The sequence below is a fragment of the Phodopus roborovskii genome, unplaced genomic scaffold, assembly GCF_943737965.1.
Source record: "Phodopus roborovskii unplaced genomic scaffold, PHOROB, whole genome shotgun sequence".
Taxonomy (NCBI): Eukaryota; Metazoa; Chordata; class Mammalia; order Rodentia; family Cricetidae; genus Phodopus; species Phodopus roborovskii.
The window spans coordinates 14,020,829-14,045,336 of record NW_026126517.1 but is presented as its reverse complement, the minus strand read 5'-3'; the positions used below and the strand labels follow the sequence as shown (position 1 = coordinate 14,045,336).

General features: G+C 45.1%; 1 protein-coding gene across 4 annotated transcripts in view; it reads right to left on the bottom strand.

Annotated features, from left to right (window-relative positions):
• Positions 1 to 24,508, bottom strand: part of Kirrel3 (kirre like nephrin family adhesion molecule 3) — a 553,509-nt gene that overhangs the window by 104,553 nt on the left and 424,448 nt on the right. For all 4 annotated transcript variants that reach the window (XM_051197044.1, XM_051197046.1, XM_051197045.1 and 1 more), the window contains exon 2: positions 22,079 to 22,156. In XM_051197044.1, the coding sequence (XP_051053001.1) occupies positions 22,079 to 22,156 (78 nt within the window). The remainder of the gene's footprint in view (positions 1 to 22,078; positions 22,157 to 24,508) is intronic.

The following is a 24,508-nucleotide window of genomic DNA, read 5'->3' as shown; positions in this document are numbered from 1 at the left end:
TTTCTCTCAGCTGAGAGCATGTAGCAAATTGCCTCTTATGAGATTAAAGAAAGCTGTCCTTGTCATGAGAGGCAAACAAGGTGGAGGAAGAAAACCAGGGTTCAGTGACTCCTAATCACACCAGAACAGTACCTGGAGACACAGGGAAGGGACCCAGCAGGTGGCACAGGTTTTGTTTCCTGTCCTTGACCTGTCAGCATCTGTGCAGAATGCCAGTTGTGATCTCCATGTTCATTTCGGGTGGTGGGAATGCACTAGCCCACTGATTGACAGATAAGAAATCCAATTTTTATAGAGGACTTAAGTGGGTGACAGTGACTGTAGCAGCCTCAGGGCCTGAGGTAGGAGCAGGGGCCACCTAAGCTGGCCATGGGCTTAGAGCCTGGAGAAAGCAAAGGTGTTTGCCTGGAGCCAGAATAAGAAACGACACGGAATTAGTGCCCAAAGTGAAGAATAAGGAAGGAACCATGAGGCTGGATTCTGAAGTGGTCTGCAGGGCAAGGCCAGTGAGGGCAGGGAGGAGATGTCTCCTGGAAGGTTGAAAACCTCAAAAGGAGATCAGGATGTGACCAGGGAGTGAGCGATAGCACTAGGGCCACATCATTCCAGGCTATGCTCTGTTATCTCCTTACATCTGGGACATTCCCTTGGGAAAACCGCTTAGTTCCTCTAACTCTAGTTTCTGTGTTTGAGAGAACAGAACAGGATATTGGGTCCAAAGTACACAGACCCCTTCCTACCTTCTTTAATGACAGCTATCATTCTCATTTTGCACTGGTGTGTGGAGTATGTATGGAAGAAAATAATCAGGAGGGGATACTAACCCAGGAGAGAGAGAGAGAGAGAGAGAGAGAGAGAGAGAGAGAGAGAGAGACAGAGACACACACAGAGACACACACAGAGAGATGGGGTTGAAGGGAGCTGACTACACCAGCCCTAAAATGTATGCAGAGATGCTTGTATTTAATGAGAAGTCATCAAAGAGAAGTATTCACTCATCCAAAGACAGGAAGACTGATCAGGAAGATTTGCTGTCATAAGGGCTCAGCATAAGCTGTCTCTGTAGAAAAAAAAAATGGGTTTACCATGCACTTGGAGGTAGGACTGATAGAATTTGATGGTCCGAGGTGAGACAGTCCTGTGGTAAGCATGTTGACAGGGATGGTGTGTTGGGTATAGTTGGGTCAATGAGTCTTGGAGTGAGAAGGTGTAAATAACTCATGCTTACTAAGTACTTATTCTGGCCCTGGTGTGTACATGCATGTGTACCTATGTGTGCCCATGCGCGCGCGCGTGCGCGTGTGTGTGTGTGTGTGTGTGTGTGTGTGTAGGCACGTGGGGGGCAGAGGGTGACATTAGATGTCTTTCTCAATTGCTCTCCACGTTAGTTTTGAGACAGTGCTCTGTAGGGCCTGGGGCTTGCCAAGGAGGCTAGGCAGACTAGCCATGGATCCCCAAGGATCTTCCTGTCTCTAGTTCCTCAGTGCTAGGATTGTAAGCACATACCACTAGGCTTGACTTTTTACATGGATGGTGGGGATTGAACTCAGAGTTCACACATGCTTGGAAAGCTATTTTCTAAATCCTCCTTGCTGCTATTTCTTTAAAAGTTATTTTTAGCGAGCATACAAAACATTGGGTTCCATTAATGCACTCACACACACAAGCACACACACACACACACACACACACACACACACACCATAATAATATACATTCCTCCACTATGCTCTCTTTTTCTCCACTCCACCTATTAGCCTCCCTTCCCCTAAAGAATTCTTTCTCTTTCTACTTTCATGTCTTATGTAGTATTTGGTGTGGATCCAAGGATTTATCTCCAAATATGAGATGCCATATATATATTGATATGACTATCTAAGGGGGCCAGATTCTTTTAATCAGGGCGTGCTAGAACCAGCTGTCTGGAATCAGGTATTTAACTCTGGTCAACGTTCACACAGGCTTTGAGTTCTGTTGTAATTGCAAGAGGTCATTTAGTTTCGTCTTCTTTGGGAGAAAGAGAAGTTAGGAGAACATAGTTGGAGACCAGACCTTTCCCCTACTGTCCTTCTTTGACCTTTGCTGGGACAGAGATCTGAAGACGCTTTCAGCTTCAACATCATCATTTGTAGCTGCTGGAAGCTTGGTTCTGATGCACAAGTGAGGAGAAGTTTGCCAGAGTCGGGAATGTTCTAGAAACGGCATGAGAATTTTGTTTGGGTATGTATGGGAGTGCCCACTGCTCTTGCCGGGAGAGCTTATTCCTCTTCGATTCCCTAATTCCTTGCAGGGGCTAGGGCGGCACAGGCAGCTTGTGATTCTGACCACCTCACACTCCTGTCCTCAGGACACAATCTGCTAAGGTTGTTCCATACACTATGGGTTTCTAATGAAGAACAATCAGACTGACCAAGGCAGGATGAGTTCAAAGTCACTACAAATCCTGTGCCTGCTGACTATCAGAGTTGTAGTTCCAGCCAGAGCCTGCCTGGATCATTAACATCAGGAGGGGGACTCCTCCATCAATCCAACAGAGGCCTGGATGCCAAGAAGATGCTGATAAGTGCTGCAGCAGATGGGCATCCTCTGTGCTCATGAAGGAGCCCATCTATCCCCTATCTGCAGTCACCCATAGAGGATGAGGATGGGCAGAGTGGTACAGGTCTCTATAGTGAGCATGGGAGGTGTAGAAGGGAGACATTCTGGCTACAAAGTAGGACTCTGGATGGTGTTGAGACCTGCTGCTACTTGGCCATGGGACTCAGGCTGGGTTTCTCTCTCTGCAACTAAGATCTTTGTGATGTCAAACAGGGAAGGGTGGTGAGCAACAGGAAATGTGGTGCTAAAGAGCAGGGAGAGAGTCATGTTTGTACCCCAGATGAGGATGTAGACCTCAGCCATGGGCAGAAAGTACACTCAGTTACCTCTTATAGAGCATCAGTTTGGGGACCACTGGGCTCAGGTTGAGACTAGGCCACAGATTAGCCTACCCCATGATGCCTAGCATCTTTCACTTCTTGTGAAGGCCACAGGATGGACACATGAAGCTGCATCCTGTCCTTGCCATGAGGACCCTGCTTTGCCACTTCTTAGTTATGTGCCATTGGACCTGACTCTGCCCTTCCTCAAGCTCAGATTGATCACCTGTCACATACAGAATCTAGACCACTAGCTGATCAGCTCCCTTCAGGCCCCTTCTTCCCAACCTGGATACTGCATGCTTAACTTACCCAAACCCCCACTTTTGCAAGCCCAAAGGATGAAAATAATAAAACCTGAGGCATGAGGAAATCAAGGAAAACTCTCAGGGACTCTTGGTCTGTTTGAGGGAAGATCTGTGTCCTAATAGTTATTTCTTTAAAACAAGCATCTTAAAATAATCATTTTATAGTGTTGTAGGTCTTGCCAGTCAGAATGATTCTACAACTTTTGTGTGCATAAGAATTATCCATGGAACTAACTAGAAATGTAGTTTCCTGGACTCAAGCTTAGAGAGGTTGAGATGGTAGATTTGCATGGTGTCGAGGAACCTGTGTCTAACAGCTTTTAGCAGGTTGGGGACCACAGATGAGGTGCATTCGTATATATAAACAACACTGGTCTCAGAACAGGCACTCTTTTTAGACTCTCAAGATTACCAAATTCTTGGTCAGCTTGGTCAGCAGAATGTGCCTTGTGTTCCCCAAACTAAATAGAGAAGGCATTGGACAAAGCCAACACTTCTTTACATGCTTTTAAAACTTTATGCAATCATTATATCCATGAAATGTCATGTGGTTCTTCAAAGGTAGGCTTGGAAAAGCAAGTCCTGCCCTCGGCCCTGCATTGGATCCCAGGGTCTATGTATGTATTGCTCAAGGGCTCAGAAGGCCTGGTTCAGTTTAGATTATCTGCAGGGGTTCCATGAAGGACAGCTTGGCTCTGTCCCACTGACAAAAGTATAAGTTTAGCAGCTTGGAATACTGTGTGGCTCAGGCAGTCTGGCATTAAATGTGAAATGCTCTGCACTAACCTTACACTGAGAACCACAGCTCAAAATTTTCACTTAGTGAGGTGACTTCTTGAGCTACAAGTCAACCATACCAGCGTGTGTCCTCAGTTCCTCCCCTCTCGGAGACTGATACAATCAACTTCAATTTTTAAAAAAATTACACTTATGGAGTCTCTCTCTCTCTCTCTCTCTCTCTCTCTCTCTCTCTCTCTCTCTCTCTCTCTCTCTCTCTCTCTCTGTATTATGTAGGAAACAGTTTTCCCCTTTTACTATGTGAGTCCCAGGAATTAAACTCTGATAGTCAGGCTTGGCAGCAGGCACCTTTACCCACTGAATGATCTGACTTTTCCCTAAATAAAACAAACTCTTTATAGTCTTTGTTAATGGAGAGGAGCAAGGGTGTGAATTATCCACATGATGGGCAACCCGAACTTATTTTTACTTTGGAATGCATTTTGGTATTCTTGCATGAATATGAATGTATTTGATTTTCTGGGAATTTTAATAATAATATCTATCTATCTATCTATCTATCTATCTATCTATCTATCTATCTATCCATCCATCCATCCATCCATCCATCCATCCATCTACCTGCCTATCTATCAGACTCACAGTCTGGTGCTGGGGCTCCTTCCCTGTCTCCTCCTCAGCTGGCTGGAAAGCATCACTTTAGTTTAAAGTTAGTGTTAGCCACACTCTCCCTCCCCTTTTGTCATCTCTCTGGCTCACACCTTCTCTAGGAGAGACTGGGGATATTAACTGATTTTGCCTTTAAAGGACTCTCATTCCCTTTGGGCCTCATGCAAATAAGAGCAGAACAAGAAGCTGTGAAATGTTAGCAGAGGACTTCATTAAGTAATCTTGGTGATAGCATTTGCCAGGAATGGGGACAATTTGCCAACAGATAATTGAGAGCTGACTATGTATGTGTCCTAATTAAAAAAGTGAATCTTCTCACTGCCTTGGGATTCTGGGCCCAGTCTTCTGGTTGGTTTGAGATATTAGCCATGGCTAGCTTTTGTATACACTTTATGCTTCACAGAGCACTTCCCATATATTATCTTACTTAATCCACCCTCTCAGAACCCCATTGCGAAGGGTCGATACCCCAAGTACAGATTTGAGTGGCTAAGGCTCAGAGAAAACTACCTGGCTGGAATGATGCCCAACCCATTCAGTCTCCCACTCCCCCAATTCATCTTTTTTAGGTCACCTTCAAAGACACAACCTTGAGATGTCTTTCCTTATTTGTTTCCATGCAAGGAGACATCAGCAAAGAAAATATAGCTAACTTATAATAGCTACCTCTGTCTTTCAAAAGTTGGATGTAGTCACGTGTATAGCAGAGGCGTTTTATACTAAAAGCACTTAGGAAAAAGGAGAAGGGATGATCAGGCTTCTGGGGGGTTAGAGTTGACTTCTTCCTTTCAAGGAGGCTTAGGCTGGGTCACTGAGTCCTGAGTCTCAGAAGATAGCTTGGTTACCTTCTGAATGGAATGGGTAGGGGACAGAATTCCTAGGATCCAGAAATAGTCCCATCTCCAGGCTGGTCATTTCTGCTGTAATCCAGAGACACAGTACCTTTTCCATTTCATGGATAAGGAACTCAAAACTCAGAGAAGATAAGAAATTGGTTCAAGGTCATTGGTGATTGATAATGGAACTACGATTTGAGTTAATTCATTCCAATGTTAGCTTTTGTTTATGCAGCTGTACTGAGTGCAGAGGGACTTTGATCCCCAGGTTTCCTCTTTAGAGGGCAGACATTGAACACACTGCCCTCTAACTACTCCAGCTGTGCTCTAAGAACAGCTGTGACAACGATAGGCCATCTGCTTTATACCTTCCATGTATAGCCCCTGCCTAGCTCTAGATCAGGCTAATATTCCCATGTGCCTTTGGGGCTGAGCCCCAGAAACATTAATTTAGGATGAATGTTCTCTGCACACAGGCTAAGACATGACTTCTGAATTTTATTCTTTGTGTGTTTGTGTGCCTGTCAAGAGGCCAGTATTTTAACTCTAGTGCCATCCACTTTGTTATTTGAGAGCATCACTCACAGACCTGGAGTGCTCAATGGCCAGGAGCTTTCCTGCATGCATCTCCCCTGTACAAGGGTGTGTACCATGCCTGGCTTTTTGGCCTGTGTTTTCACATGTCAAAACTCAGGTACTTACATTTGCATGGCAAGCACTTTTCAAACTGACTAAGTTCTTTCCCCAGCTCTCTCTCTCTCTCTCTCTCTCTCTCTCTCTCTCTCTCTCTCTCTCTCTCTCTCTCTCTCTCTCTCAATAGGATCTCATTATGTAGCCCAGATATCCTTGAACTAATAATGCTCCTGCTTTCACTTGCTGAGTACTGGGATTACCAGCAAGCTCTGTTGTGCCTAGCTAGGAATGGCGACTTATACTCTCCTTGGCACGTCCTTAGATCGGGAAGCTGATCCTCTTTTTCAGCTCAGCCCTGGTTTACTGACTGATGACTTCCATTCTCTGCACTGCTGCAGCTGTGGGCCTTTGCAGTCACTACTACAGTGCTGCAATGCTTATTTGTTGTAAGACCACTAAGGGAGGCCTGGCCTGTGCCTACCTGAATGCTACTGCCAAGGCCAGTGTTGGCTGCCATCTTGGGATAGTGGTCCATGCCATTCAGGACATCTCTATTTCCCAGCTGGAAGGCCTCTAGGGATGCTCACAGCTCCTATACTAGCAGAGTTACTCATGGATTTGCTAGAGAGAGTGGAGCAGCTTTGAAACCTCCTCCCCTAAATGTAGCAATATTTGGTAACACTTGGCGTCTTGGGGAGAGAATTCATGTCCCTAATTAGTTACTGTATATCACCATGAGTACTCTGCTCAGGATTTACCAGGCAAATACCATTTAACTGCACAATAACTACAGGTCCTTGCTGCTCATTGGGTAATTTACTAAGGCTGGGAGAATGGGGCAGGAGGGATGCTGAATAGGAGGTATTGTAACCCCTTGAATCAAACTTTATGAGTTCAGGTTTGGCAGAGGAGAGGCTGCTCCCTGCCAGCTCTCCTTGCTTTGTTTTGCAGGGTTGGCGGCAGATTGCTTCCTTTCTTTATTCATTGCAGAAGGACAGGTCTGAGACTGGGCTGTGGGACTGCCTAGGGCCACATAGGGTTATGGATTGAGAAGGTCTTTAGCCAGAGTGTGCTGCAGAAGCCCAAGCTATGCATCCAGCCTGTCATTGACTCCCTCCATGGGGCCCCTTTCTGTATCTGGGCCAGTAGGTGGGGAGGAAAGGGAGCCATTCTTGGCTGGCAGCATCAACATAATCTCAGTACTCTCTTCCCTCACAAGTACGAGTATTGCTTGGGAAGCAGCCATCCCTGGACCTTGGATGGCGTTCCCAGCCCTAATCTGCTTGATCAAAGTCTGTCTTTGTTTGGCCATGCACTGTCTAAACTACTGTAACCTATTTAGGCCACAGAGAGAGGAAGAGACACAATAATGAAAAACTCAATGTGCAACATTGCCTTACGCAATCTAATAAATTACTCCATAGCTGGCTGCCAGCTCAGACTAAGCCCAATATTGCCTGCAGTAATTATTTGGATCAAATGCAGTTTATCTGCCTCATATTTGTGCTTCTGTGCTCAGTGGTAACTTATAAATGTCATTGTGGTGTTTATTCGTTATAATGAAACTTAATGGCATTGGAAGCTAGGAGCAGAGCTGGTGGGGCGGCAGGTTTGAAAGTCTCTATGTCTCTGGAGAAGAAAGGAGCCAAGATAACACTATAGTGCCCTAAAGAGAAGAGATTTGCAGAAGCATTGTGTCCTTGTACTGTGTGGTGGATGAGAGGGAGCCAGGAGGTCTGAGCTGGCACCAAAGGTCATTTGGCTTTGCCTGTGGGGACATCTATCAGGAGTGGGTAAGACTTGGCTGTAGTTAACCTAGCACTCCCGATATGTCCTTGCGGTCTTCTGAAGGATTTTGTATTATGGGAGGTATTCTAGATAAGTAAGACTCATTGCCCAAGGTCTTGGGAAGCTGAGGTCTTGAATTGTGATGGAAATTAGAGCCCCAAACAACTGGGTTAAAGAAGATGGGTAGTCATGGGAGGCCTGGTAGAAGAGGAGGGAGGATGAAGCACTAAGAGAAGAGGCCCAGAAGGGAAGAGGCCCAGAAGCATCTGAGCAGTGGTCAGCGGGTTTGGTGGTAGGGAGCACAGGGAATACGTATCTGACAGCATTTGAGCATAAGGCTTACCACTGGCTATGCAGAAGTACCATAGAAAAGGGAGAAGTATGAAGTATAGAGCTCGGAGTTTTGGCTAATCCAGGATGGGCTCTGTCATTTACTGGTTGGATGGCTTTAGGCAAGTTATTTTTCTCTCCTGAATTTGGTTTTCTCATGTGGACAATGGGGGTCAGTATAGCTATCCCTCAGGACTGTAGTGATCATTAAATAGCTGATGTGTCTAAAGTGATGGACATAGTGCTTGGCACAGGCTAAATGACAAATACGTGATTGTTACTGCTGTGGTTGGCACACAGTACATGTTTGGCCAATGACAGCTGAGTGAATAGATGTCACCTCCCACTTATGTGTATTACAAAACCCTGTTTCAAACAGCTGAGCTTGGATTTGGCCTTCACAATAATCAGGGCTGATTTTCTTATTCCCATTGCATAGTGTGGACATAGAGGCCCAGCATGGTTAGTGACTTACTCCAGGTTCCCTAGCTGCTGGAGTAAGGGAGGATTGGTTCTCCCACATCTCAGGGCAGAGTATGCTCTATCAGTCCTTCCACAATAGCCTCTGACTTGACTTTGGGGGCTGGATTCTGCCCTGCTGTCCTGTATAGCGCTTGCATTGACCTCTCCAGCACAACCAGGGGCTCCCCCAGCTGTTTTCTCTTAATACTGCACTTGACATTTGTTCATGAAATAGTCCTGGTAACATGCATGTGCAAGGCTCCTATCTCAGGAATGAGGATGAAGAGTATTCATTATTGTAATTTCTCTCATAGACCATCCCTTTCCCAACACTCCTGATTTGATCTGTACACAACTAGGATTGAACTGGGGTAGCCCCTTGTAACAGTAAGTACTGTGGAGCTTTATATCTATATCTATATCTGTATCTATATATCTATCTAGTTACAACAAATGCATGCAACAAAAAGGGCTGGTATCATTAATATACCCATTGTGCAAATGAGAAAACATAGGTTAAGAGATTTCAAAGTCAAAGTTTTATTTCTCATCAAGAATAGGACTAATGTACAAAAAATGTTTCTTTGTTTGATTCTTGATTAAACATTACCCAGGGAAGTGTTTGCTTCATGCAAATTAATAACACACTATCTTTTTTTTTAAAAAATAATACTTTATAATTTATAACATTTGCCATGTTATGTTACAAAGAAGCCATATGTTTTTTCTTGTCTGACAATGTTCAGTCGTTGTTCAGCTAGTGGCAGGAATGGGCCTTAAGCCACCATTTCCCAATGTGGATCTCAAGGGGATGTTTTGTAGACAATGAGTTTGGGAACTGTGTTCCCCACTTTGGGTGACTCACTGTGACCTTTGGCATGTTAGATTCCTAGATATTCAGTAAGAAAGAGACTTATTTAATTAGGGATTGTTCAGCCTTCACCTCTCTTGTCTAAGCATTGAGACTATATTTTGCAACAAAACAAACTAACCAAACCAACCTATAAACAGGCTGTAGAAACAGTGTCTTAGGGTGAGTGCGGGCTGGCATCCATCCCTGGAGTTTTCAGGTGTAAGGCTGAGAGCAGGATGGGGAAGAGACTTTCTTTTGTGGACCATGAGATAGAAGCCCTTTACCCAGGATGTGCCTGTCCTTCCTGGACAGTGTTGCCCAGAGAATTCAATACCAGGCCCCTCTTGATCTAGGATAAGAGCAGAGTAGGGTCTCTGAATAGTGCTTAGTGGGGAGATGTGGGGCAGCAGTTCTGAGCCTTGGAAAAAGGACGCAGGAACACACTGCAGCCCTTTTAGTCACATCTACCATTCCCGATGATGGGGACACTGCCCCTTATACCACCCACAGATGTAAGTGGAGTGGAAACAAGAAGCCAAACTCACCTCCTGGCTATCTATATGCTTTGGGTTAATGTTTCAGTCTTTCTAGGCCCCAGTTTCTTCATTTCAAAGTGGGGACAGCAGAACATAGGTGATACAAAAACAGAGAGGGGGGATTTGGGAGGTAGACATTTTAAGTAGGTGTGGGGATGGGAGAATGAAGGGTTATTAAAACTAAGGATGGGTGCTGAAGACATATGGAAATCCACTGATTTGTAAGGTGAATAAAAACCATAAATTAAAAAAACAATAAGTGTTAGATGGGAGAAGTGTTGAATGTCTGGGTAATGCCGCTCCAGAAAGCCAAGGGCTGCTAAACAAAAACCCTGGTGCCAGCTGTGAGATGCTCCTAGTAAGTTATTGTCTAGGGAGATCCCAGAGGCCTCCAAACAACACAGGCTTTTCCATTCTTCTTAGTTGTCCCCCAGAATAAACCCCTATCACTGAAGACACTCCTTGGTTGCATGATATAAAGTAGGCAGGAACTGAGCTCCCTCTGGGCTGGCTAGCTTCCATAGTCCTAGAAGGTGTAATACAAGAGAGCAGGGGAGAAAAGACACCAACAGTTTTGCTCAACTGTGAATCCTATCAACTACAATACCAACTTGCCATACAAGATGCACCAACTGGTATGATATTGGTACATCTATTATGGGGGCAACTAACTACTTTTTAGTCAGATTCAAGGCCTGATCCACAAGAGAGAGTGCCTGCCTGATTCTATAAATCCAGTCAACCCCTTGGCTGAGAAGGTCTTAAGTGCAAAGGGTAAAGTTATTATTGTTGTGTTGCTAAATTGTCACTGTACTGAATAATTCCTAAACATTTAAGTTCATACCCATAGACAAATGCCACTCCCAGCCTTAATCAGAGAAGCTTCTATTTTATAATGAGGGGTCATAACCATAGAGCTGTATGGCTTAGCCTTAAACAAGACATCAATATCACTTCCTTTGAGCCTTAGGGATCAACACTGGGGGGCTGGGAAGACAGTAAGAGTGGGGAGATAGGCAGAAGGGCTGTGGAATGCTGTCTTCTGGGCCTGGCATAGACAATGCCATCACCACTTCACCATGGCTGCCCACAACGGGTCTACACAAGACTGGGCCCTATCAACAGTCAATCATGGATCAGGGAGGGGGTCACCAAGCCTTACTCCTCCCTGAAGAAATATTGGCTACTGATGAATTCTTGGGGAAGGGCAGTCATTGTCTGTAGTACCCCTCAAGGAGCCCACCGGACTCCTATGAAGAGTTCCAAACCTACGGCCACACTGATGATCCTGGTTAAACCCAGGGAATCTCACAAAATACTGAATAAATAAACAAACAAATCAATCAAAAATTAAAGACACCAATGTGGGAAAGGGACTTGGGGGGTGGGGCTGAGATTAAGGAGGATGGGAGGTTAAAGTCATAAGGATGCACTTTATACTGTTCTAAGTTCAATACAAGTTTAAAAAAAATGGGGTGTAGAGCTGGAGTGATGGCTCAGCAGTTAAGGGCTGTTTCTGTTCTTCTAGGTCAGTGGTTCTTAACCTTCCTAATGATGTAACACTTTAAGACAGTTCCTCAGCCATGAAATTAGTTCTTTGCTACTGCATAACTGTAACTTCGCTACTGTTATGAATCATAATGTAAATATCTGATATGCAGGATATTTGATATGTGACCCCCAAAGGGTCTTGACCCACAGGTTGAGAACCACTGTTTTAGAGGACTGAGGCTCAATTTCTAGCACTCACATGGAGGCTTTCTAGTGCCTTTCCATCTGTAACTCTAGTTTCAGGGGATCTGATGACCTCTTCTGGCTTCTGCATGCACCAGGCATGTATGTGACATAGACACATATGGAGGCAACCCCCCCATACACCTGAAATAAGAATTTTCAAAAATGGGATGACACTTTTGATGTGGTGGGTGGCAAATGATACAAGCATATAAAGCTGGTGTTTTGATCTTACAGCCTCATGGGTTAGCTTTGGTCCTCTCTCTCTCTCTCTTGAAGTTTCCCAGTATCACAGCAATCAGAACTACTGGCTTTCCCCACTGCCGTGCCCCCAGAGAACACCTGCTGTACATCTCTTTGGCTCTCTCTCCCCACCTTTCTCTGTCACTAGCCACTCATCTCTCACTGAGCAAGGAACCTCAGTTTCTGAGGAAAGTCACCAGCTTTGTTGGCCCCCTTGGATCTCTCGGTTGTACCATTTCAGAAACCGTGGGGGCAGTAACTGTGAAGTCTTCTGTTGAGGGCTGTCTCTTAGACAGTACTCACACCAATCAGGCTAGCAATGCTGGAAGCCAACACTCCTACCTTTTGTGCATGAGCCCCAAACATCTTCCAAGCCATTTCTCTCAAGAGCCAGTGTGTAAATGTCCCGTAGCTTGGGTGTCCTGACTTTGAGTCAGTATTCTACAGCATGTCCCAGAGTTTCCACAAATCTAGGTTCTAGTTGTTCATAGTTGATAATTGGTAACAGACTGGGTGAAACCATGTGTCGCCTCCATTCCCCCATGTCAGTTTTTAAAACTGACTCTGGTACCCTCCTCTCCTTCAGATAAATCATCACATTTGGATCTTTAGTTAGGATGTGCCTCTGGGGTAACTAGGCAAAGTAAGGGTATTCCCCCATGTCTCCCACAGCTCTAAGCACACAGTCAGCACCAGATAAATCCCCAAAGCAAACAGAAATGAACTTTCAGAACAGACCCCAGTGCAGCTATCAGCACAGTGAGAGCTACAGGTTAGCCAGAGTGGTGTTGGATGGGAAGCTTGCCCCTTTGTAGGTCCAAGAGCATCCACGGCCATGTCTTTGCTTCTGCACCCACAGTACCTGATTTATGGACCACCCTCACCAGGTGCAGAGGAACCACGGCTTAGCACCCTTCCTCAATGAGAGAAAAGCTGCTTGTGCTGTGTTTCGAGACCCTTTCATGAACAGAGGTTGAGACATGACACTCTTTACTGATAAGAATGGTGGTTATTCCTGGTCCATTTGACTTAGAGGTGGGGGGCTGTTGCATTGCTCTATTTATCCCACACTCAGTATGCAGTTACTGAAACTGTCACCGTGTCCTATATTCCATAGGCTATTATGTGTATTTCAAACCATTATATAAATGGACTTGATTTGGTACTTCTGAATGTCATTAAACTCCTCCCATAGCCGTAACAACACCGTTTCCATAGAAACAAATATATTCCAGCAAGAAAGGCACAGGGAAGAAGCAGATGGAGTAGAGGGCAAACCACAGTACCCCATTGCTGCTTCCAGAGTGCTGGACCCGGCACTGTGCAATGACCACCCTGCAAAGGTGGCATGAGCGCCTTTGGATTTTTATTGACTTCCCTTCAATAAAGGCCTGGGTAATTCATCTTGGCCCCAAACCTACTCATTCTGCTGCACAGCTCTGAAAACTTTATGGCACTCCAGGTCATTAGGCACCTCATTTATTTCCTCTCTTCTATGCCTCCTCCAGACTCTGTGGGAGGGACTGAGGTGAGGGTCTCTGCACTCAATGAATTCAGTGATGGGGCTTTGGGACTAGATGAGGGAATGGAAGCAGAAAGGGGAGATGACCCCTCATGAGGATACAGCACAGAGGGAGACCGGTGTCTTGCCAATGGCTGCTGATTCCCAGGTCCCTTGGTCCCTTGGTAGCACAGCTGGAGTGCTAGGATGAACACTCCTTAGGTTGAAGGAGTATAAAATTTGAAATCTCTTTATAAGAACCTGACTGAGGAAGGGGTGTCCATGGACTTGATGGAGTGTCTCTCCCTCTCTCTCCTCTCTTTTATAGATAGATTCAAGCATTGGTTGCAATGACCTCCTTAAGAAAAGCAGCCAAGTATCAAATTACCCAGGAAGTCACCTTTGATACCTTGCATGACTTATGTCCTGAATGGAGTCTCCTTCTCTGGACATAGCTGATTATTCATATGTGGTGAAGGCAGCTGTGACTCTATACTACAATATTATGGACCTGATAGACTTGGCAGCAGGGACCACCTTCACATGTCACAGGGCTAGCACCGTGCCATGCACAGAGAGCCACTGGATGAATGGTGGTCGGTCCTGAGTGCCTAAATCCACAGTATTCATGGAATATTTCCATCCAGTGGAACTTGGCAATGATGTAGAAACATCAGGAGATACTGTGGAGTACATTCCAACTTATTAAATGGGGGGACTTGGTAAAGGCTGTATGTGGAGATTATAGAGAATTTGGCATCAATGAAAGGCTTCTGAGTAACCAACGACCAAAAAAATGAACTTGAAATCAAACATGCAGTGAATCAGGTGTGTCTGTCCGTACTCACCAATGCTGCATCACTCAGATGCAAGGCAGCCTTGGTTCTGAACACACAGCATGCACTATGCACTGCACACACTGTCATCCCACATAGTGTGAGGGATACTTCCTGAATTGCCTTAGCTTGGCTTTGAGACCACCGAAAGGTACAAATTGTGGTGTGTGTGTGTGTGTGTGTGTGTGTGTGTGTGTGTGTGTGTGTGTTTCCCCATGCATGCCAAGTTTTTGCTCTCATAGAAACACAAGCATTTAATTATGGAAGACCTTTTCTCTACCATCATTTCTTAGTGTGTATCAAAGTAATGTATCTTTGGATTGTACTAAATTTGAGTGTTTGATTTTAAAAGTTGCTATTTAAATTGATGATTTGACTGATGGAAGCAGATGTAGAAATCCACAACTAACCAAAGGGCCAAGCTCCCGGAGTACAATCTAAGTGAGGAAGGAGCAATAGTATGAACAAAAGAGTCAAGACTATGATGTGGAAACCCACAGGCAGCTGGCATGAGCTAGTGAGAAATTACTGACTTAAGTCTGACAAATGGGGAACCTGCATAAGACAGAACTAGACTCCCTTAAAATAGGTGACAATGGTGTGACTGGGACAATATAGTAGAGCCCATTCTATTTGGAGAGACACCTTGCCCAGCCTAGACCCAGGGGTGTGGGAGTGGAGAGGTGCCTTGGTCCTGTCTCAACGAGATGATGGGACAGACTTAGTAGACTTCCTAGGGGAGGCCTTACCCTCTCTGAGGAGCAGATGGGAAGAGGAGGGAATAGGGGAGTGGGAGGGGAAGAGGAAGGAGAAACTGGGATTGGAATGTAAAAATTAAATTAAGAAAAAAAGATTAAAAAATTGGTGATTTGAGTTTTACAAAAACAAAACAAAACAACACATGAAATGAACTTTAGCTCGGGACTAGACAGAATTCCCAACAATTTCTGAAGTGCAGTAAATGTACTTCTGCCATGTCATATGATATGCTTATGTAAAGTAGAATTCCTGGCAGTGACAGTTTTAGGACCAAAATACTGTTCTGAAAATCGTTAGAAGTGTTCCACACCCTGGAGCAGCAAATATTTAGTCAAGATTTAATTATTTATGTAAAATAAACAGGCACACCTATCTCATTAGTGTTCAAGTTTGCCTTTGTTTTTAATAAATGGTGAAATTATGTTGTGTATCAAAGATTAAGCAATATTAATTCCTCTATGATTTATCATCAGTAAATGCTTAGCTTATATGCCTATGTACTTGGAGTCAAATAAAATTTTTTTCAGCAAAAGGTAAGCAAGTAGAGAAAGTTTGAGGAGCCACGAACTAATGTCCTTTGGCCCCCTTCCGGCCTCACACATCTGTGATGATTTGCTTCTAAACCTATACTATAACTAGAGCTTGAATTACACCTAGATTTCTGACTCCCAAGCTACAGTGTTAGACCCTTAGCCTGTGCGTCACAATGCTAAATTAAATACTTAAACCAAAACAGGTAACCAAACAATTGTTATGAAGAATGGCTGATTTTCCCTGGACAGCAGTGCTGCTGAGGACACATTCAGCTCAGGATTTCTGAGCCCGGCACAGTGCTGAGCTGTTGGGGTGACTTCTACATGTTCTCTCATGTCACTGTCTGAACAACCTACTTGACTCCCACCCCAGGTTCTTGCAGCCTGTCTCTTTCAAAGAGTACCTCAACCCACTTGATTAGGGGCTTTCCCCTGACTCATCCTAGGCTCAATTTTCCTGCTGTCTGTGGCATGCTGGGCAAGTCACATGCCTTTCCTGGGGGCATTTCCAGATGCATGCTCATGTTTTCTTTTCACCCAGTTCCAGCACCTTGGGGCCAAAACCAGCCCCTTTCTTTACTCTCCTGCCATTATCCATTATGTGCAAACACTTAAGCTAGGCCCCTGAGAAATGACAGATCTATGAAGCTTATTGCCTGGGAGGACAGGTGGTTATTAGTGAAATAACTGTAAGATGAACATACATTTGTACAGAGAGGTAAGAGTTCTGTGGGGGGGGGGATGGAGGGGAGGCAAGGGAGTGGTCTACAGGAGCATGTAGTACATAAACTTGACCTAGCCTGGGGAGAGCAGATCAGAGGGCTCAGAGGAAAAAGATATTGATGCTAAGGTTTGGAGGATAAGCAGGAATTAGCATGCAAGGAGCAGGGAGATGTATGGGTTGAGTGTGAGGTATGTTCTAAGAAGAGGGACCAAGAACATAAGAGTCCTGTGTAGGAGAGGATGGCTTCCTTGAGGAGGACAAAGAAGGGCCATGTGGCTGGAAAAGTGGCAGGGATCTGATCATGTGGAGTCTTATAAAACATGGGAAGAGTTTAAATATTCTTGAAAAGGAATAATCACTGAAATATTTTCCAGAACATAGCATCAAATTTCATTTTGAAGCATGGCTTTGGCTATGTGTGGAGCTGACATGGGCTGAGAGTGGTGGTCAGACATAATGAGGAGAGAGAGACAGTGCGGGGGTGTAAGGAGAGAGAGAGGGATGGAGAGAGAGAATGAATAGGAGGGTAGGGAAGAAAAAGAAAGGGAGAGGGAGGAGGGGGCAAGTCAGAAGATACCCAGGAGGTAAAATCCCCAGGACATGGTGAGATCTTGATAGGAAGGCAAGGGAAGGGGAAATTTACAAAGTAATTTGGCATGGTCTGCAGCCGAGGGAACCCAGTAGCCTTGGATAATCAGGTCTTCTGTAGGAATGATGGCTGGAGGAATAAGCCTGGGACAAAGCTCTAGAATCTTCCATCAGATTGTGGCAGGAGAATGGAAATAGCTGGTCTCTTGTTCCAAGATGCTGAGTGAATTAAATAATAATCATAAAGTGCCCTGGAAGCCTGGGTCTTGCCATAAATAATAAACAGGGACGCTATACAAATAACCAGCTTTGTAGCCCCAGTGGAGGAAAACACATCATCAAGAAAAATGAAATAAGAAAAAAATATGCGCCCCAAAGCTCCAACTAACAAAATGACAGTATTAAGCAATATCCTGGGGACTGCAGCAGGCACCTAAGGAAAATGATTGTGTGCCCTCTGCATGAGCCAACTGGCCCCAAGGAGCCTGCTGGTAAAAGCTGCCCACACAAATGGGGTTTGCCCTTCCTAGGTTCTGGGCTCCAGGCAGAAGTCCCAGGCTACTTACTCCTGCTTCCCCTTTGCACTGATAGAAGTATAGTTTATTTGCAGATTGGGCAGCATCAAATTCAACCAGGACCTCACTCTTCTCTGCAGGGAGAGGCAGGAAAAGAAGCTCTGAAGTACTTTGGGGAGTTGGCAAAACCACTCTACTTAAAACAGGTCCCTTTGGTGATCAGAGATCCCTTGGTTACCAGAACATGTAACATTATGGGATGGATGAGAGAACAAGGTGTGGGCAGTGGGTTGAGAGGCAGATTAGAGCTTTCATTGTCACAGTTTAGAGCCTTTTTAAAGTTTAATTTTCGTACACTTGACATGTGCTAGGTTCAACCGGGAAGGTGAACTTCAAATGAAGAATTGCCTCCGTCAGCTTGGCCTATAGGCAAGTCCATGGGGGCATTTTCAGGACTAATGACTGATGTGGTATGGCCCAGTTCACTTTGGGTAGTGCCACCCTTGGGCAGGTGGCATTAGGGTTTTCTTATACACAGGGCAACAGGCTGAGTAAGCCACAGGAATGAGCCAGCAAGCAGCATTCCTCTTTGATGTTCCTGTCTCCAGGTTCCTTCTTTGAGCTCCTGCCATGGCTTCCCTAAATTGTCAGGCAAATAAACCTTTTCCTCCCCAAGTTGTTTTTGTTTAGTGTTTTGTCACAGCAACAGGAATACACACTGATAGAGCCTTAAAGGTGACCTTACCCAAATTATTCAGTTCTGTCCTGGAAAGGGCAGATTTCTAAATGTCCAGGGTCTTGCCAGGACAAGCCCCCACATCTGGTCCACACACTTGCTCTAACTAGGGGGTGGTTATTTAACATTAGTGTTAAGAGATATTATATAAGTGTTCTACATTATTACAGAAAGAGAGAATAGGCTCCTACCCATCACAAAGAACTTCAGGGCTTAGAAGTCTCCATATTCCCATTCCCTATGGCCCAGTCTCCTGCATAGGGCAGAGAGGTGAGGACAGGGCTATGATGAACATGCACTTGTCCATAGAACCAGAACTAGCATGGTGCCCCCAGGAGTTGTGAGCTGGCTTGGGGGCCAGGCACCTGGCTTCTTTCCTGGGTGATCCAGGAGGCCAGAGTCTTCAGTCAGCCTCAGGTGCTGTGCTGCTCACTGAGTGGCTCTGGGAAGATGGCACAGTGCTGGGAGGGTGGCCTTGCTGCTTTCGCTTCACTGAGCTATGAGAAGTGGTCACACCTTGGGATTCTGAATATCCTGGAAGTTTGTCATCTGCCTCTTTCTGCAGCTCCAGAGAACACCTTGGTGCAGAAAGTGTACCTGTGTGGGCACATTCCAGTATGGAGCCAACTGGTACCTGCAGGCGACTTTTGAGGCTCACAGCCTCTATTAAACATTTACCTAGGTAATTTAACATAAGTGATCCCCCCAAGTGTGTGTCATTGAGCTACGTTCCAAGGAAGTGAAAAGATGGAAGTGAGGTCTTCCCTCTCCAACAGGTGGGGCCCACAGTACACAAATAGGAAGCTAATGCACCATCACAAATTGTGATACATACTGCAAAGCAAACAGACTGGTGGCCAGGTGGAGCATATGCGCTGAGGGAAAGGGGATCTGATTTAGGTGAGGTGTGAGCAGGTGCTTCTCGTAGACATGTTTTTTAGGGAGACATGCCTTGTGATTTTACTGCGGGGTCCTTGTGGGCAGGGACTGCGTCTTATTCACTTTAACAGCTCCAGTGCTCACAATGGAGCTGACACTTATTATGAAAAATTGGTATCATTTTTATGGTTTTCAATGAATGTTTGATGAATAAATAACCAGCCTCCTTCCAACAGTTCCTTTAAAGCACCAAGTTCTTAATCACTGGAAGACATCAGAAAACTCTGACATTCTGGACCTAACCCATCTTTATCCCTTCCATCCTTGTCTGCCCTTAGTTGATTTTTGTCTAGAGCCCTATTGGATGCCCAGATTTTTGAGTCCAAACAGGAAATAAGTCTCTCCCCCAACATTTACTAATCCTCCCCCCCATTCCTGCAAATGCTACAGATTTTCTCCAAGAAGCTATTAAGCGCTCCCAAATAGAGCAACTCTCTCATTGACTATCTCATGCTTTCTTAAATGATCTTTGAATAGCATTTTCTTTTTATTGCTTTGTGTAGCTTAACAGCACCGATTGCGATTACTCTAACTTACGACAGGCCCCAGATCTCTAAAGCTCTTGCTCATTCATTACTTTTCTCTTGCTCCTTCTCAAATGTTTGTTATATTTTGGAATGTAGTAAGGAGGAGGGGGTGGTGGTGGAGAGAAAATAAAATAAAAGGAGATATGAAATTAACAGGGAAACAAATGAAACAGGGGAATCACTTCTCCCTGGGTGACAGACACCTTATTAGATGCTGTTAAACAAAACAAATATGTTTTAATACAGCACAAGCAAAGCTTTTATATTTATTCTGAAATGGAAATAAAGCAATCCTCACTTTATCTCTAATGGAAGAAACAGCTAATTGTCCCAATAGCTCATGAATTCTGACCACTTGGAGAAAAATAATAATTGTTTTTTTTTGACTATTTTACCAGTTGTTCAAATCATACCAAGGTGTGTTGTGTGGCATGGGCCAAAAATTCCATTGCTTGACTGATGTCATGGCTGCTATTCCTGTTTAATTATTAACATGTAGGAGTTATAATTATTTTGAGTATTGCTATGGGATAATTATAAACCATAAACAGTCCCTGTGTTTGCAGATGCTTTTCTTATCTGCAAATGGACTGGAGTTTTATGAGATTCAAGCAGAACATACCTCTCTTTTGCTTCCTTAAAAACACATGAATTTTAGAAGAGAGAGAGAGAAAAAAAAGTGCCGTCTGGCACTTGGCAAAACAAGGCTGTCTGACCTGGAAGCAGATGCCTCTCCCCACTTCCCATTGTAACTTGGACCCTTCCAGAATAAGAACTAATTAATACGCTGCATATGACTTGTCCTACCACACTGTGTGGGCTTCCTCTAGCTTGTCTCGATTTTGTTAATTGAGACTTGTAACTCATCACACATCTTGGCTCGGCTTGCTCAACAACCCTGCCTTCATTCTCTTGGCCACTTAGAAGCTGGGGTCAGATACCTGGAGCTTCAAGATTCAAATGCAATCCAGTCCCCCCTCCCCAGCTCAATCCCTAAGCACCCAGCCTTTGTTTCTGTAATGAGCATCCCCAGCAAGAGAACATGTCTATTCAGCACCACGGACAGAGTCATGCTGTCAGTTCCCACAAATTAGAAGTTACTACCTCCCACTCTCTTCTGGACCTCAGTGTTGAGAACAGAGAGGGTGATGAGAAAGAAAAAAAGTCAATGAAAAAAGACTGATGGCCTTGCCACAAAATATGCAGCCCCAACCCCTGGCTGTGCTCAGCCATGGGGCTCCTACAGATGATAAGTGGCTTCTGGAAGCTGCTGCTTTCATGAGCAGGGAGGCAGTGAAAGTAGGAGATAAGAGCTTCCTAGGCTTACCGAAGCTGACCTAACTTCTAGCAGACTGCCATCCTGATGCATTTGGCGAGAGGCACACGGCCAGCTAGGGTTCTGGTCTGGGCCACATACAGAGGCATGAGTGTCATGGATGGTGGGTTGGGAGGAAAGGCAGCTGTTGAATGCAAGGAGAAGGCACTGGGCTGTGTACAGTGTAATCCATGGCCAGATGATAGAGGTGTTCTGCCTCTCTTTTGCTTGGAATGGGAAGGAAGCTACAGGAGCTCTGAGACCTGATGGGGCAGGGGCAGCTCATAGCAAGCTGGACTGCAGAGAAGAAACCAAGGATCCATTTGTCTGAGTTTAATGAATAAATGGCACCCCTGGCCATTGTCTATCTGCTTTTGAACCCTGACAAACAGTCTGTGGCATCTGATGAAGAGGGCTATTAGCTGCATGGAGACAGATGGCTGGGGATGGAGAGGATTGGCTCTTTATTACAGCAGACCCATAAGTGACAGTGATAGTCTCATATGCCAGCCCCCATGCCAAAGTCAATAACTTCCCCCAAGTCCTTTGGGAGACAGGTGAGCTTCAGGAAAGGCCCAGTGCTTGCAGAAGGTGGAACTACCCCAGGGTAGGAGACAGAATTCAGCCTGTGGAGTTGAGAAGGTAGGCAGGTCTCTAAGGGCAGGCGCTGGAGTATAATGCTGCTGTGTTCTTTAGGATTCTCCTGATTGTCCTATAAGGTGCTGTCAATTCAAGAAGTAGAAATGATTCAAGAGAAGGAAGGAGAACTTTGCATTAGATGATGACAGAAGCAGATTTTTTTTCTGGGCTGGACAAGTGGGTAGAAGAGCAAAGGCAGGGAAGAGAGAAAAAGAGAAGTAAGGGATACATGGGGGAAAGAGGAGACAGCAAAAGAAGCACTGCTCCAGCATCCTATGCTTTGGCACCAGCTGTTCTCGCCTGTGCCAAGAGCACCGTGAAGATCAAGCCGAACCTCCAACTCCCCTCCCTGAGCTGTCATGTGCTCCTTGTCCAGGTTGCAGGCATACCCACAAAGGGAAGGGAGGTTCTCACTCACCTTCATTCATTCTCCGAAACTTGTCTTTGGCCATGTAGCCCAGCACCAGACAGCATCCTCTCTTCTGGAGGCCAAGCTCTGGAAGGACAACATAGATGGGTGAGTTGGGAATGGGTCAGATGTGAGGAGACTTCCTAGCAGGGGGCTGTGGATAAGCAGGGCTGCTTATTTAGCAAACATTTCTATAGCACGTACATCCCAGACATAACATAGAGTCAATAGCTACATCTTTCCAGAATCATATGAGGCATAGAGCATTGTTCTTTCCATTTTCTTCAACCTTCATTTACAGATGTATGAGATAAGTAGACTTAGCAGGTTCTGGAGTCAAGGTTTCAAAGTTAGGCTCCAGAATCCATTCTTATAACTATTACTCTGGGTTCTTATAGTCTAGGATTGGGGACCATGATCAAGTTACTTTGAGACGTGGACAGACTAGCTGAACAAGAGCCCCTGGTAGTGTTCAGAGTGGGACAGCAGTAGCAGACACAATGGTTGACCCAAGATGAATAATGGGAGTACAGAAGACATGCAGATGAGGGCTAGACAAGATGTACTCAACCTTCTGGAAGGGTGGGGTTCTGCAGTTGCTTATTCTCATGTATTCCTATAGGCAGTCACTCTTCAGCAACATCATCTATAACTTGGAAAGTGTAGACTTAGAGCACAGGGGTCAGCAGTGCTGAGACACAAGGACTCACAGTATGGTTGATATTCCCCGAAGGACCAGAAGAAAAGCAACTTTGGGTAGCAAATGCCGGACATTACCTTTTGCAGAGCATTTTTATAAATATTTCTATTGTGTATGAGTATTGGACTTGAGTACATCTGACTCACTAGAAGTCAAGTTATACACTCTGGTATTTGACTTTTAGTCATGACTTGTCTTGGGTTCTTTATGAATTCTGAAACAATTTCACATGCACTTTAGTTTCCGACTCCCACCACAATGCTTTGTGGTATGTGGATGGGTCATTGCTGTTCATGTGACACAGATGGAGGTGGGGTGGGGGAATCAACGCTGTTGAGGATTGCCTTTGATGCTTCTGACTCCTCATCTCTATCTACTTGTTCAGAAGCCTTACAAATGTGATAAACTGTGCAAAAACTGTGCCCTAAACTGTGCAAATGGGCACCTGATATTGTTCTAGAGAGCGCAAGACTGCAGCCACATTCCCACAGAATCTTGCCAGGTCTCCTGCTACATGGCTGCTTCCACCTAGGTTCTCAGAGGAGGCTCCTACTGAGTGGTGTCACACTTGTCCATGGCATGGATGTGTCCTTGGCCATCAGCGAATAGGCAGAGTGGGGTGATTCCTCCTCCTGCCTCTGCCCAGGTTGCTTTGCATCTATCTGCTGCTGCTTAGGTCCAGCCTCTGAAGACAACAGGATGAAAAGAAAGGAGTGCAGGGCCCCCGAGACAGGTAAGCCCAGCTTAGAGGCTCATGCCCTAGGGAAAACAAAGCTTGGCAGATAGCGGTAGGATGCCACAGCCCAGGGAGGTCACCAGCTTTGATCTCCTGATTCTTTAAAGGGTTTTATTGACTATCAGTGAAGAGCAGAGAGGCAGATCCTAGGGTGCTGTTTCCAAAGGCTCCCTTCCCTTCCTTTCCCCTGCACACTCACTCACTCATCTGAAGGCGCAGCCAAACCACCCTCACTTCAAACAGCTTCACATCTCAGGCACCCAAATTGACACATTAAGTTCTCCCATCCAAGGCCTTGGCCCTTTCTTCAGGGGTTCCTGTTCTGTCGGGGGCCGTGTGGATCAAAGCCCCTTTGATGTTTACTTACTATATTTGTGGATTCCTTCTAATAGCCATCTCTAAAAGGCAGGAATGTAGCATGCAGAGAGGGGGCCAGTGGAAGTACAGGGTGTGAGTAGGCTTCTAGATTTAGTGAACAATAGCTTTTTGCCTGAGTGTGCATCTAAAGTCCAGGTGCTGCCAATAGGAAGACTTAAGCAGGCCATTAGAATGGTAGGCAAAGAAAGATATGATTGGTGTTGGTTCCTATGATATTTATCATCGACTTATACCTACCTAAAGTGCAGGAGCGGTGGCTTCCAATGGAAAAGGGAGCATGGCTACTAGATTGAGCCTAAGACGGACCCTAGGGTGTATTGGTAAAGGAGGGAAGATGTTGGAAGGATTGGGCTAATGTTTCCTGTCTTCTGGGCAGCTTCCCACACTCTCAGGTGTGGGAACAGTTCTAAAGACTGGAGTACGAATGAACTGTCATATTTGATTGTTCACAGGGTCTGTCTCTACAATGCACCTAACTTATTTTATGTGTCATATACTAGAATACCTCCCAAATGAGCGACACAGGAGAGGCTGAGCTCTCATACAGTTATAAGTGTGACTCTCTCTGACTGTATTTGATTTTTGTAAATGAGCAGGGAAATATTTTTTTTAAAAAAGCTCTGAT